We start from the raw sequence: 16,050 nt of genomic DNA, 5'->3' as shown, positions 1-16,050 counted from the left end.
TCCATTTGTGAAGTCTTTCTGATATTTAAATCTTTATACCATAGACCAGGGGTGCCCACACTTTTGGGGCTTGCGAGCTATCTTAAAATGACCAAGTCAAAATGATCAACCAACAATAAAATTAAAAAAAATCACAAAGCACACTGTACGCAGAGAAAATGTTAATTATCATTTATATTCCGAGATTTTTTTCAAAGAGATCAAGGCAGATGACTTTATGCAATGTCACCTCAGTAACAACTATACAAAAATAGACAAAGTATACCCCCTCCCTTTTTACTAAACCACGATAGCAATTTTTAGCGCAGGGAGCTGCACTGAATGCCCTGCGCTGCTCTCGATGCTCATAGGCTCCCTGCGCTAAAAACTGCTATTGCAGTTTAGTAAAAGGGGGCCATAGTGCAAAATATAGACAGCAGGTATAAATTCTCAAAACAGCCACATTTTGGTCACTAAATTGAAAATAAAATCATTTTTCCTACCTTTGTTTGGTCATTATTCAAATCATTTTGGTCCCAGGCTCTGGTTGTCTTCTGATAACTCGCTTGCGCGATCCCGCCCCTCCTCTGAGTCAGAGGCAGGATCGCGGTAGAGGGAAGACAGCTCCTGAGGCCTATGGCAACCTGCAAGGATCGCTAAAGTACCAGCAATCCTCTCTGCAGGCTGCTCCCTGCTGGAATTAATTAAAGGGATGCGCAGGAGGCCAGAGAAAAAGCCGGACACCAGAGCACTTCCTGTCTGACCCTCCCCTCCTCACCCTGTAAAGCAGGAGCAGCAGCAGCCGGCCAGCAAGAGGCAGTGCTGTCGATCCTGCTTTAGGGGGCGAGGGGGGAGGGTCAGTCACTGAATCGGGAGGCAGATTTTTTTTTGTTTTGTTTTAAATTGTATCGATTCACACGAAGTGAATCGATTTGAATCAGGCAACACTATTCCCAACCTCGGCTCTTACCACAACAGGCGGTGCACTGCTTCTGTCTCCTGTAGTAGGATGCTAAGCTCCATCCCCCGCCGACCTTCTAACCCCGACCTGCCAGCACTCTGATTGGCCGGTGTTCTTCAAGAGGCAGATTAATTACATGCCAGTCAGGAGGGGGAAAAAAAGAGAAGGGAATTATGATTGGCCGGCGTTCTCCATGAGGCAGATTAATTGCACGCTGGTCAGGAGGGGAAAAAAAGAGAAGGGAAACCCCATGGCTCCACGATCGACTCGGATTGCCTGAGCGATCGACTGATCGATCGACGTATTGGGCACCCCTGCCATAGACCCTCTTCACCTGTAACTGCCACTCTTTGATGTTCAGTCTCATTCTTTGGAGCAGTTCATTCTTAGTATCTCTGGTTTGTACCAGAGAAATTAACTGGCTCCATTTGGTGGACTCTCAGCCCTCTGATCTAAGTATTGGGCCGTTCCCTTTGAAGTGTCTGTTTGCACAGTCCCCACTCTTCCTCATCACACCCAGGACTATGCCCAACAGTTTTCCATGTTAGTTCTGGAGAAGTGAAGTGTTGGAAGACGATAAATGGTGGCCCCCCTAGAAAAGCATTGATTAAAGTAAATGGGGGTCTGTGATTATGGCCCACAGATGTGTCTGGCTCTAGTTAAATGAGGACATCAAAATTTGAACCTCTGTTTTGAGTAGCTACCTAAATTTTCCACATAGTTTTACATTTGCTGGTACCTGCTGAATTGAATGCCCTCAATTTTTTTGCAATCTAATGTTGCCCTCAGTTATTGGAAAGGTGGTACGCTGTGGATGAGAAGACTGAGAGCAAATATCGAAGGAAAACTGCTCACTGTCCAGACCCATGCCTAGCTCTCTACCGTCCAGATATTTTCTTTGGATCGGTATCGGAAACATTTGAAAACAAAGTGAACAGTTACATTGAAGAATGGGAAACCCAAGACAACCAAGAGTACCGAAGATCGGAGCTGACTTTAGATAGGTAATAGTATTCTCTTTTTCATTTACAGTATTGCTTGCTTTGTATTTGTATATTTTGCATCTGTTTTGGAGGCTGCATTTCCAAAAGAATATAAATAGAATGGTGTCCACCAGTGTTCCCTCTAAGCGGGCGGGTGTTGTGAGCAAACTTTTTTCACCGTGAGCCAAAAATATCGGGCGCCAGCAAGTTATGAGCCAACTCGCCCGATTCTCCTCTCGCCGCCCTGCCATCTGCCGTACGCCTCTTCCGATCGTGCGCTGTGACGAGAAACGTGTGCGCTGCGATGTAATATTTTGTGCGCCAGCGCACGCCAGCGCAGCTTAGCGGGAACACTGGTTCAAATGGTTTTATTTATTTCCCCAAATTTATTTTTGTTATACGCATTGAAAATATTTGATATTGCGTTTAAATCAAAATCTCAATAAACTTGAAACGAGTGCCCGTGAGATTGTGGGAGGGTTAAATACTCAAAACTTAGAAGTTTTTGCTACGCCAGCTTTCTGGTATCTTTACATACAGTGGCGTACCTAGCATATGTAACATCCGGGGCCCATCATTTTTTGGCACCCCCCCCCATCTGTAAGAAAAACATGATTTTTAGTAACAAACCACACGTCACACATGAGAACCTAGGAAAAGGCAGCATCTTACATATTGCAGTGAGCAGTACATCAATACACCCATTGTAAAACTAAACAAGCCAGACCAGCACAGATCAATCCTACACCGTCAATCCTAACAGAAAACCATGTCTTTCGAACACACAGAACACAGAAAACACCTTCGCCTAGTAAGGAATATGTAATCACAAACTAACCCCTCCCTCTTTTACAAAACTGTAGTGTGGATTTTAGCTACGGAGGTAACAGCTCTGATGCTCATAAAATTCTGAGCATCAGAGCTGCTACCACCAAGGCTGGTGCTAAAAACGCTTCACAGTTTTGTAAAAGGGGGGATAAAATAAAAATACATAGACAAAGGTTAAATTGAACCAGCAAGAAGCTGGACTCTGCATACAATGCTTCACAGAAACAGTGACACATGTCTCCTAAAGCAATAAATAAATAGAAATTTTTTTCTACCTTTGTCTTCTGTGGTTTCTCCTTTCCTCATCTTCTTGTAACTCTCTTCCTTCCATTCACTGTCTGCCGTCTCTCTTCCCCTATATGGCATCTTCTCTCCTTCTATGCCCCTTCCAGAAACTGTATGCCTCCCCCTTCCATCTCTCCTTTCACCCCATTGGTCTGGCATCTCTCTCCTCGCCTTCCCTCTCCCACACCTCTCCTCATAGTCTGGTATCTCCCCTTCCTTGATTCTCTGGCATCTCTCTCCTTTCCTTTTCTTCCATCTTTCGTTCCCCCTCCATGCTCTCACATCTCCCCCTTCCTTTTCCCTTAGACTGGCATACCTTCCTCCTATGCTCCAAGCCCTGGCATCTCCTTTAATTCCCTCCCTCATCTTCCTTCTCCCTCCAGCTGGGTACCGCAACACTCTTCCCTGCAGCTCTGCACTTCCCCACAATTGCCATGCTTCGGTTCCTCTTCTTCCTTCCTTCCTCCCCCCCCCCCCCCCGCGGGACCCTGCGGCACCATCAACTCTTACTCCCTCTAATGTCGGCCCTGCAGCTCCAGACTTCCTCGCACCTTCTCCCCTCCCCCTTTGGATCGCTATTATTTTAAATGTTATAGCCGCGGAGCTGTATCCATCAGTGGAGATGTCTAACCTCGGCCTGCCCCGGAACTCTTACTGCAGCAGCCGCCCGTCTAGGCAGGAACAGGAAGTCACTGTTGCAGTAAGAGTTCCGGGGCAGGCCGAGGTTAGACATCTCCACTGATGGATACAGCTCCGCGGCTATAACATTTAAAATAATAGCGATCCAAAGGGGGAGGGGAGAAGGTGCGAGGAAGTCTGGAGCTGCAGGGCCGACATTAGAGGGAGTAAGAGTTGATGGTGCCGCAGGGTCCCGCGGGGGGGGGGAGGGGAGGAAGGAAGGAAGAAGAGGAACCGAAGCATGGCAATTGTGGGGAAGTGCAATCCCCCCAATGCGTCCCCTTACCTTACCTCCCCTTACCTTTGCGACGCGTGTGTGCGCTGTGAAGAGAAACTTTGCGCTGCGATGTAATATTTTGTGCGCGCGCGCAGGCCAGCGCACCTTAGCGGGAACACTGGTGTCCACATAGAGGAGGGCTACCATTTTGCAGATGGTTAATAACTCACAAATTATTTATGGTCTGGATCTTGACAATCTTTGCAATATTATGCTGCTTTTCAAGACGCCTCAGCCCCACCACTCCACCGCAGAAAGTTATATTCAAATCGCGGGAAGCTTCTGGTGGAACTTCATCATTGGCTGTCTTTGATTTGTCACAAAAATATATTTTTTTAAAACTTTTTAATTTTTCATTTTTTCTTAAATACTCTTATATATTAATAATAAGTTTCTCAATTGCATTGGATTAGAAAGTGAAATCCTCCACGGATAATACTTATCTCAGCCAACCAAGGGAGCCAGACCCGACATGTTTCGCACGTATATCGTGCTTTTTCAAGGGTCTCCCTGTAAAACAAATATATAGAGAAGGAGCCGTTATCTTTATTTACAAACCGCCCCCTCCCTTATCCTAAATAATTCTATAAATACATAAATGCATAAATCTTACCAAGGTACGCCGTCGTCATCCGACTCCAAAAATTTAAAGAGCAAAAGATGGCGGCGGCGTCCTGGAAACATCAATTAAATACTGTTCAGCTGTTGTAAAGTACCCGCCCCCCTCGCTGCCCATTGGCCCGACCCGGAAAACCTACTCATACCAGGGAATTCCACTCAATCATACTATTCAGCCCATCCGGCTCTACCGTATTCAACCAAAAAATGTATCTTTGCTCCTGTTCATTCAAACATCTCGGATCCCCCTCCCCCCCCCTCATCCGTCATCTTATAAATGATTCGCCATCTCAACTGCTGAACCGTATGCTTATAATTCATCCAGTGCTCAACCAAAGGAGCCTGGACAACCCCATTCAATATTCGGGACTTATGTTCTGTCAAACGGAGCTTAATCTTGCGGCTCGTACGGCCAACGTAAACAAGGTCACATGGGCATATTATTACGTACACAACTCCCTGCGAGTTGCAATTCGTAACCCTCCTAGATGTTAAAACCAAATCCCTCCCTGGTACCGACCAATCCGCTCCTTGGATAGTGAGCGGACACCATTGGCATTTCCCACAGCAGCCATGGTGCCCCCCCATATCTTTTTCTCTTTTCCCATATCGTTGGAAACAGCAACGTTGGCCTAATGATCTCCCCCTAGAATAGGCAACCAGAGGGAACTGTTCAAGAGATTGATGGATCTGTAATATATGCCAGTGTTTCCTGAGCATACCTACCAAGGCACCCGTTGCCCTGGAAAATGGCAATACACAGGTCAGTTGGCCCAAATCTCCCTGAGGAGTCTCCTTCTCTTGATCTAAAAGGAGATTCTTCTGTGCATATTTTCCCCTTAGATAGGCTTTTCTAATTGCCCCTGCAGGATAACCCCTCCTTCTAAGTCTGTCTCCTAGTTTTCCAGCCTCAATTCGATATTGTACCATTGAGGAACAGATCCTGCGGATACGCAAGAACTGTCCAATAGGCAGATTGTATTTTAATTTATATGGGTGGAAACTACTATAATGTAGTATAGTGTTCTTAGCAACCGCCTTTCTAAAAAGGGTAGTAGAAATGACCCCTTCTTGTACCTGAATAGAAATATCCAAGAAATCAATTATGGTTTGATGTTTGAATGAACAGGAGCAAAGATACATTTTTTGGTTGAATACGGTAGAGCCGGATGGGCTGAATAGTATGATTGAGTGGAATTCCCTGGTATGAGTAGGTTTTCCGGGTCGGGCCAATGGGCAGCGAGGGGGGCGGGTACTTTACAACAGCTGAACAGTATTTAATTGATGTTTCCAGGACGCCGCCGCCATCTTTTGCTCTTTAAATTTTTGGAGTCGGATGACGACGGCGTACCTTGGTAAGATTTATGCATTTATGTATTTATAGAATTATTTAGGATAAGGGAGGGGGCGGTTTGTAAATAAAGATAACGGCTCCTTCTCTATATATTTGTTTTACAGGGAGACCCTTGAAAAAGCACGATATACGTGCGAAACATGTTGGGTCTGGCTCCCTTGGTTGGCTGAGATAAGTATTATCCGTGGAGGATTTCACTTTCTAATCCAATGCAATTGAGAAACTTATTATTAATATATAAGAGTATTTAAGAAAAAATGAAAAATTAAAAAGTTTTAAAAAAATATATTTTTGTGGCAAATCAAAGACAGCCAATGATGAAGTTCCACCAGAAGCTTCCCGCGATTTGAATATAACTTTCTGCGGTGGAGTGGTGGGGCTGAGGCGTCTTGAAAAGCAGCATAATATTGCAAAGATTGTCAAGATCCAGACCATAAATAATTTGTGAGTTATTATCTATCAATGTTGGCTGGATGAATTTATTTGCTAAGGCCAATACTAATAGAGATTTTGCAGATGGTGGCACCTAAAGGTAGGAACGAGTGAGTATCGCTCCTGCCTTGAGTAAGTTCTTGGAGTTGGGTGGGCTCCTGCTAAACCACCAGGGCAATTTTTTGGCCTGAGGAGGGGCACTAGACCACCAGGGCATGTCTTTTTATATTAGGGGAGGATAGTTGGGTTTATAAAATCATTCTTCTTATATTTAAAATCAAATAGACTCATATTCACTTCTATTTAGATTGATACTTTATTCCCTATTCACTCTCAGAGACTTTACACTCTTCCCAACAAAACTTACCAACTACCCCTCATATTGGTCGCATATCCTACGCCACTGTCCATCAGAGGATTTTCTCCGTCTCTGGTCTCTCACTGTGGAACAGTCTCCCTACCCATTTATGACTTGCATTATCTATAGGCAGATTTAAAGCCCAACTAAAAAATTTTTGCTTAATGATGCTTATAGCCAATATCCATCTTATGCCTCCTAACCATTTCTGTATCTTTACTTCTTGCTGTCATCTAATTCATTAAGATGGCCAGATGGCAGCCCAGATGCAACACAGGCTAGTTTCCTCCTTCCCTACCCTATCCCACTATTCTATCATAAATTGTAGCTCTTTAGCACTCTCCAGACCGATAGAGATTAAATCGTGCAAGTGGGTATATATCTCATCATGACCAACAGGTGGAGACTGAAACAAAACTGTGGAATAGTACATAAGCGAGACCTTCCCCTATTCCTATCAGTCTTCTTTCAGACTCTAGTAGGTGTTGAGTGAGCTGTACCCATCTCCCTTGGTAGGGCTGTTGGAATTTGTTTAGGGATTTCTAGTCCCTGTTTTTGGCCGGATTGAGCTTGGTTGGGCCCTGTTTGGGGGTTCGTCTGACATCGGGGGTGTCAAACTCAGTGGGTCTCGTACTGGGTCCCTCCCCCCATTTCCTCCACCTCCCCACATTTTTTTAGAGGAGCCTCAGCAGTAAGTCTTACCCCCTAAATCAAGCAAGGCCTATTGCTTTGAGAGCCTGTGGAGTCTGTTCTGGAAAAAAAAAAATCCTGAGGTAGTGCTGGTCTGAAGGGTTGTGTCCCTTTAACTTTACTGTATTTTTGTACTCACCGGCACTTTGGTTTTAGCTATGGAGCAATGAGCACTTCTCAGGGGAAAAAGTGCTCATTGTGCTCCAGACGTGAGGCACTCGCAGCCGTCCTGTGCAAGCGGTGTACAGGCCGGTGCGGTGGTAGAGCTCCATCGGCAGCAGCTGCAGGCACCCAGAGCTCCCCGCCGCTAGTGCCTCGTGAGTCAGCAGGGAGCAGTGGGGGATGCCTGGTCTTCTTCCACCGCCCACGGAGGGATTCCCTTGACCGCCAACGGTCAGGGTACAAAAGATTCCCTCTCAGCTGATTTTTTACCAGCTAATGCTGGCTTGCCTGCTTTAGCGGCTGGGACAGTTCAGGCTTCCCAGCCGCTACAGGCCCTGGAGGGGTTGTTTTTGCCTGGAACTTCGCTATTTTCTCAGGCTAGCCCCTCCATTTTGTCTGCAACCTCAGGTGACCTTCCCCCTGTATTGGAAAAACAGGGACAGGTTTCTGCTGGGTCCCCTGCTGTGGCAGGGAGTCTCTTGGGACTCCTGGGTTTTTTTCCCCCTGATTTGATTTTTGCTTTGTGCAGAGCCTATTTTCAGGCGGCTGGGGGTTGAAGTAAAGGCTGCTTTGTTTACCTCATTGGAATAACTACGAGACGGCATTATATCTTCCAAAACAGATAATATTTGTTTATTGTTAGTATAATGGCTTACAAAATTATAGCAGCAAACATAGCAGAAAGAAATAAATATATTGTCAGTTCAGAATATGCAATGGAGAGAAGAACTTCACCCATATGCTTAGCAGGGAGCTAGCAGTTCCCTGTAGCATAAGTAAGTGAAACTCTCTGGCCCTATCTGTGATGCACATGTTTTTTATACAGAGAAATTCTTCCTTTGTTCCAAAAAGTACATCCCCGAATTCTGGTCATGTGACCCCCCTATTGGAAAAATGTACACCTAACTATTCCTTCTCTCGGTCTACGCCTCTCTCACTCCCACCACCCCCCTCCCCAGTGGGGGGGGGGGGGGCCTTGCAGAAACAGAGAACTCTTGGTGAACTTTCTTTCTCCAGCTCTGAGATCATTATCACTTTACAGATGCTAATTAGTTGTTTTACAATTCTGTGCATCTTCAGGATGGTGTCCTTCCTTGTATGGTGAAAGTTGGCAAAGGAGACCTTTCAACATTCCAGCTGCTTGTTTCCCATAACTTGGTTCAGAGAATGTTTTGGTACCAAGTTCTCTCATCTTGCTACACCCACATCGTCCTGCAGGGATCCTTGCTCATTATAAATGTTTTATAGCTTTCCAGGGTGCCTGGCATATGAAGTCATACAGCACTGATAACAGTTCAGCAGAACCTTGGAGAAATATCCTCCCAGCAGGGAATGGAGACAAAAACTTTGTAGCAGAGGTCAGCTGGGTTAGCAATGCAAAGGATACATGTGTTCACAGACAGCAAGGTACAGGCCGGGCCTGGCTATGGGAAAATATAGGTCTGTAGTGTCCAGCATACACAAGGTAGTCGTCCACAAGGTAGGCCTGTATAGAAACATAGAAACATAGAAAGATGACGGCAGAAAAGGGCTATAGCCCATCAAGTCTGCCCACTCTACTGACCCACCCCGATAAGTCTAGATGCTAGTGATTCGTGCTATGTAGGGATCCCACGTACATGTCCCATTTACTTTTAAAGTCAAGCACGCCGGTGGCCTCGACCACCTGCACCGGAAGCTTATTCCAGTGATCTACCACCCTTTCCGTGAAAAAATACTTCCTGGTGTCACTATTAAACTTTCCTCCTCTGAGTTTAAGCGGATGACCTCTTGTGGTCGAGGGTCCCCTGGGCAAGAGGAAGACATCTTCCACCTCGACCCGTCCTGTGATGTATTTAAATGTCTCAATCCATCTCGGGGTCCCACGTGCGCCCAGGGGTTTTTTTTTTTTGGGGGGGGTTCCTCTGCACCCCCTGTGGCTTTGCCTCTCTCTTCTCCTTTGGCGTCCCCTCTTCCTCCTCCCTTGTCCAAGCACCCGAGGAGTGTGTCGGCCTAGATGAAGACCTGGACCCTATTGAGGATTTCCAGGATCCTCTCGAGGGGGTTTTCCTAGTAGCTATCGCATCAGCGAGAAGGGTCTCAGAACTGCAGGTTCTGTTGTGCAGAGAGCCTTTCCTCAGATTTATGGAGGCTGGGGACTTGTTGCGCATGGTACCTTCCTTTCTGCCAAAGGTGGTTTCAGTCTTCCACATAAATCAAGAAATCCAGCTACCTGCATTCCATACCATGGGTTTGAAGAGAGAGGATAAAATTTTAGCATTGCCCGGATGTCAGGAGAGTCCTTCTCTGTTATCTCGAGGTGACGAAGGATTTTCATCTTTGAGTCATAGCCATCTGCAGAGACCAGCTTCTAAGGCTCCCATTTCAAGGTGGATTCATGTGGCTATTTCTTCAGCATATATCAGGGGTGGTAAATGAACACTGATTTCTTTAGAGTACATTCTATGAAGAATGTGGCTTCCTCATGGGCAGAGTTACGAGCAGTTCTGCCCAGAGAGATTTGTAAGGCAACCACGTGGTTCACCCACTATATTTTCATGAAGTTTACAGAGTGGATGTGGCGGCATGAATGGATACCCCTTTTGGGTCCTCGGTGCTGGCAGCAGGCACATCTATCCTGCCCTAGATTCATGGGACTGCTTTGATACAGCCCACTGGTTCAAAACTCATATGCCTTTTGCACTAGAAAGGAAGATTAGTTTCTTACCTCAATAATTTTCTTTCTAATAGAAAGGCATGAGGTTTAAAGGCCCACCCTGTCAGGTTTCATTTCGCCTGCTTTCTCTCTCAGACAGGTATATATTTACAGCGGTTTGGTTTTCTTTTGCCAGACAAGCCAGAAGAGTGACGAGTTAACTCTCTATTACAGAAAGGCAAGCAAGAGACTTTGAAAGCTATACAAGTGTTAGTACTGGGTGCACTCAGGTAGGTGGCTTGTTTATTTCCACTTTGTTTTAAGTTATGTTCCTATTGGCATTGATTGCCTGTATTTTAATCATTGTAGAGCAGAGCACAATTAGCTTGGTTGGAGAGTTTCCAAATATACCACCTTTTTATCTCTCCTCTTATAGTGATTGTTAACTGCTTTGGTACAAACTGAGGAGCTGAAGCACTGCCCAGTGATGCAGGAGGTAGAGCCAAAAAAGAAAAAAAAATGTAAATGTTGCCTTCTACAGAAACAAAAATTTGTGGAGAGTTGATGTCCAGGATGAAGGCTATATTTAAACAAATAAATATTCCACATAAAAATGTCTAGGGCCTGAACCACCAGAAACATATGGACCCAACACGGTCCATGTTTCAACACTATTGTCTTCCTCAGAGGTCCCTGTAGGACCTATGAGAAGGCTTGTGGATTAAGTACTAAAAGCAAAACGATCAGCTTCTGCGCTAATGAGGTGTTCTCGAAAGCACAGAAGCTGATCATTTTGCTTTTAATACTAAATCCACAAACCTGCTCATAGGACCTACAAAGTTCCCTGAGGAAGACAATAGTGTCAAAACATGGATCGTGTTGGGTCCATATGTTTCCGGTGGTTCAGGCCTTAGACATTTTTATGTTGATTATTTGTTTGTTTAAATATAGCTTTCATCTTGGACATCAACTCTCCAAATACAGCCACACCTCATGCGACTTGAACTACTGCCCATCGTATCTACTCACAAATGCCTCCCCTAAATTCAAAACCAGCCTCATGCAGTGGATACAAAGCACTCTCATAGAAGGCCAATTCCCACAAGATCTAGGAGAGATCATAATCACACCCATACTGAAAGACCAAAAAGGTCCAGTAGACACACCTACCAACTATAGACCGATCGCTTCGATCCCACTCTATGTCAAGCTGATTGAAGGACTTGTGGCTCAATACCTCTCTAACTACTTAGCTGACCACAATATACTTCACTCATCCCAATCAGGATTTAGATCTTACCACAGCACGGAAACACTACTAGCAACACTACTGGACATAGCCCGACAACACCTCAGTAAAGGTCACAGGATCCTAATTATCCAACTAGATCTCTCCGCAGCCTTTGATCTAGTTGATCATACCATACTACTCCAGATACTTGATGCAATAGGGATCTCAGGGGTGGTGTACAACTGGTTCCAAGGATACCTTAAAACAAGAACTTACAGAGTTAAGATAAACAATACGAAATCCAACAAATGGTCTAATCCATGTGGAGTCCCTCAGGGATCTCCACTTTCACCCATTCTATTCAACCTCTACATCTCTTCCCTTGGTACCACTCTAGACAACCTAAATGTAACATCCTTCAGTTATGCAGACGACATAACTATCCTCCTCCCCATCGAAACCCAAGACAACTCCGCAACTGGACACTTGGAAACAATACTGGACGAAGTAGAAAAATGGATGACAAACCACAAATTAAAACTAAACTCGGACAAAACCAAATTCTTAATGCTTGAAACGGACAAAATCCCATCCATAACAGACCTGGAAATTAAAACTATCAAATACCCAATCCAGACCTCCCTCAAAATCCTGGGAGTGCTGATAGATAGATGCTGCACTATGCAGACTCAAATCAACAAAACTACCCAAAAAGCATTCTTCACAATGCGCAACTTAAGAAAAATAAGAAAATTCTTCGACAAAGAACACTACAGGATCATTGTTCAATCCCTGGTACTAGGACTTGTGGACTACTGCAATATCCTATATCTACCATGTCCTACAAAAATGATCAAAAAACTACAGACCATTCAGAACACAGCTCTCAGACTAATCTATTCCCTCGAAAAATATGACCACATAACTAACGCCTACCTAGACTCACATTGGCTACCGATTAGAGCCAGAATCCAATTCAAACTATACTGTCTAATCTTCAAAGTACTCAACGGTACAGCACCAGCCTATCTAATCGATCGTCTAAACCGTAACCTTCCACCCAGAATAAGAAGAACACTGACACCATTCTCATACCCACCACTCAACGGCACTCATCGCAAAAAGCTTTATGATAACCTCATAGCAACACATGCAGCAAAACTCGAACCCTCCATAACCAGATTGTTAACCTCAACATCTGACTTCAAAGCATTCCGTAAAGAAATCAAAACACTACTTTTCAAAAAGCATATTCAAAACACCTAATCACTCTCCTCTTCCACGTACACCGACCAGGTTTACCCACTCCCTGGCACCATACCCTCAACCGACCAAAAAAAAAAAAAAAAAATCATATTACCTACCAACGCCTGGAAAAGATTTGATATGTAATGTAATATAACTACTTTCATCCAATGTTACTAAGACTATACTCATTCTGTTACTATGTCTTACCCTAAATGTCATGTACCCTCCTGGAAATGTCCAGCTTCTTCTTATGTAATCCGCTTTGAACCGCAAGGTACAAGCGGAATAGAAATCACTAATGTAATGTAATGTAATGTAATAAGTTTTTGTTTCTGTTGGTTTTCCTTTTGCGGAGGAATCGGGGTCAACTCCCTTGCTTTGATGTTGCCTTCTACACAATTTGCAACTAGAGGAGAATAACCCACTGGCTCAAGACTTATATGCCTTTCTACTAGATACTAGAATGAAGATTGAGATAAGAACATAATCTTCCCTTATGTAAATATGTAGTTTTATGGATGGCATATTATTCATTATACATGAGATAGCTACTGTTCCAATGCTTGTCCCTTTCAGGATAACAGCAAATTGCTTTCCCTGTGTGTTAGCATGCTATAGGTGTATTTACTTTAACCTATTTGACAAAAATTCTACTATTGGAATGCTCTTTTCCTTCAGTGCATGTAAGTTTAACAACATTTCCATCTCTTCTTTTCCAAATTCTCCTTTTCAATATTGCTTTACTTGTCTCACATTAACTTCATTATTTAATAAATATATGTGTGAAGTTTCTTTGAAATTTCAAGTGCTAAATAATCTGCTTTATGTTCACTGAAGGTTGAAGACGCTACTCCATTTAAAGTGGCAGCGGTCGCTTTGTGACCCAGGGGAAGCGGTCGGGCTTTTGGCTGCTCAGAGCATTGGTGAACCTTCCACACAGATGACGCTAAACACTTTTCACTTTGCTGGCAGAGGGGAAATGAATGTCACATTGGGTATTCCAAGGTAAGACTTATTTTTTTCTGTACAGCCACATCAGTGAATTTAGCCCAGCCTTCCAACCCAGGTGTGTGGACTTAATTATACATGTTAATTGGAAAAAGAGCCTTTAGGAGGTGATGAACAGAACTCATGATTAGTATTCTGCTCTCTTCTGTTATGCTGGGAGCTTGGTTTGTATTTTGGGATAGGCATCTGCTAAGTGTAATTGCAGTCTTAGCCCTAGGGGAGGGAAGGGACAAAGAACTACATGTAGTTGTTGTGACTTAAGCCCAGATTCACTAAAGATAGCGATTCAGTTGCTGTTTGCTGATTCTCTGACCAATTTTGAAACAGCAATTGATTCACTATCTTTTTTGCATGCAAATGATTTGCACGGAGGTGCAAATCATTTGCATGCAAACTCCCCGACTCAATCACTCAGTGAGCAATTGAGTCGGGGCAGAGCCCTGACAGTAGTGACAGGAGAAGAAGCCTCCTGTCACTGCTGTCGGGGCTTCTGCCGGGTTTTTTTCTTATTTTTTTTTTTTTTTTTTTAATTGGGCAGATATTTTGTTCGGACACATGGGTCCTTGACATTATTTGAAAGGGCTACAAGCTTGAATTCTTTTGTCCTCTTCAGGATTTCTTTATGGAGTCTCCAGCTGGAAGATCAGAGAAAGTGGATAAAGTCCAAGCGACAGTAAAACAGCTTCTGGAAATTCAAACCGTGGAGCCTTGGCCAGACACAGAATTGGGCTTGGGCAGATGCTCTACTTTGATAGGCGGTATATAAATACCTAAAATAAATAAATAAAATATACTTATCCCAGGACAAGCAGGTAGCATATTATCCCAGGACAAGCAGGCAGGTATTCTCACTAGTGGGTGATGTCATCCGACAGAGCCCCGATACGGACGTCTCACAAGCATGTCTTGCTTGAAGAAACTCAGAAGTTTCGAGATGCCCGCACCGCGCATGCGCCAGTGCCTTCCCGCCCGATGGACCAGGTGTGTCTCCTCAGTTCTTTTTCTTCCGCGGAGCTGAGAAGTTTACTTCATTTCTGCGCCCATTGAATTCGATTTTTTGCCTTCTGCATCGCCGCGGGTTGAGTTCTTTTTACTCTTGCCGTGTGTTGTTTCTTTCTTTGATTTCTTTTTTCCCAAAAAAAAAAAAAAAAAATTTTCTTCCGACACCGGGTCGGCCGCGTGGCTTGGGCCCCGCGCCTTCGATCTTGCGGCGGAGCTTTTCCGGCCTATGTCCCGGTCGATAACCGGTTTTAAAAAGTGTAGCAAGTGCCAGCGCGCGATTTCGATCACGGACCCGCATCGACGCTGCCTCCAGTGTCTGGGTCTGGATCACTTTCCGAAATCGTGCCGGCCTTGCTCCACTCTGACAGCGTGAGCGTTTAAGCATCGCTGTCTTCTGTGGGAGTCCATGTTCAAAATGGAAGCTGCGTTGGATCCTTCAGCTTCAACATCGACTGGTGCTTCGACTCCATCTGCGAAGCCCTCGGCCTCCCCGTCTGTTTCGAGTCTTCTGAAACCGGCATCGTTCACGCCGGTTTCGGCCTCGACCTCGGCGCCGGTGCCTTCCTCCGTCTCCTCGGACCAGGTACCGACCCCTACTGTTCCACTGGTGGTGCTCAAAGTGCTGAAGGCTGGCAAGCAAAAGCACTCGGCACCAAAGGAGCGCGGAGACCGTGCGGAAGGGCCCCCTTTTGGTGCAGATCCCTCCATATCGGCTTCGTTGCGGTCCCTTCTGGAGGCTCAGTTTGTGGAACTCATGAACACCATGGGACCCCGGCTGATTGCCTCAATCCAGGGTGACCTCCCAGTTCCGATTCCGAGGGGCGGGCCGCCCCCTCCTCCTCCGCCGCGCCGCTCGACCTCGTTGCTTAGCGAGGAAGAGCAGCGGTCGGCGTCCCGTGCCTCGAGGTCGGCCTCGGGTAGTGCCATGCCCCCCTTGGAGCCTAGTGCCTCGAGGAAGGCCTCCTTTAGTAACATGCCTCCCTTAGAGCCTATCCCCTTGAGGAAAGCTTCCCTTAGTGACTTACCTCCTTTGGAGCCTGTTACTCCTCCCCATGAGTCAGTGTGGCGTCCACCTTCGAGGCCTCCCAGTCCTGGGCATAGCCGGAAGCAGGACGAGTTCTTCCGAACCCCCTTCAAGCCTGGGCGGCGTCTGGGGAAGCGACAAATCTTCCGCCTCTCTGATCTACGGCCTCGAGTTCTATCTGCTCTATGGAGGCTTCGGGGGATCAGTATTCTGCCAGACGGGCTCGATCCCCATCCAGACATCGTGAGGGGCATCGATCCAGGCACTCTTCGAGGCATTCCTCTCGACACTCGACCG

The 16,050-nt window shown here is 45.4% G+C and overlaps 1 protein-coding gene across 2 annotated transcripts in view; it reads left to right on the top strand.

Annotated features, from left to right (window-relative positions):
* The window catches only part of POLR1A (RNA polymerase I subunit A), a 232,973-nt gene that overhangs the window by 113,322 nt on the left and 103,601 nt on the right, over positions 1-16,050 (top strand). For both annotated transcript variants that reach the window (XM_033951847.1, XM_033951837.1), the window contains exons 24-25: positions 1,730-1,944; positions 13,557-13,724. In XM_033951847.1, the coding sequence (XP_033807738.1) occupies positions 1,730-1,944; positions 13,557-13,724 (383 nt within the window). The remainder of the gene's footprint in view (positions 1-1,729; positions 1,945-13,556; positions 13,725-16,050) is intronic.

This window comes from Geotrypetes seraphini, chromosome 1 (genome assembly GCF_902459505.1).
Source record: "Geotrypetes seraphini chromosome 1, aGeoSer1.1, whole genome shotgun sequence".
Taxonomy (NCBI): Eukaryota; Metazoa; Chordata; class Amphibia; order Gymnophiona; family Dermophiidae; genus Geotrypetes; species Geotrypetes seraphini.
This window is presented reverse-complemented; position numbering and strand designations above follow the sequence as displayed.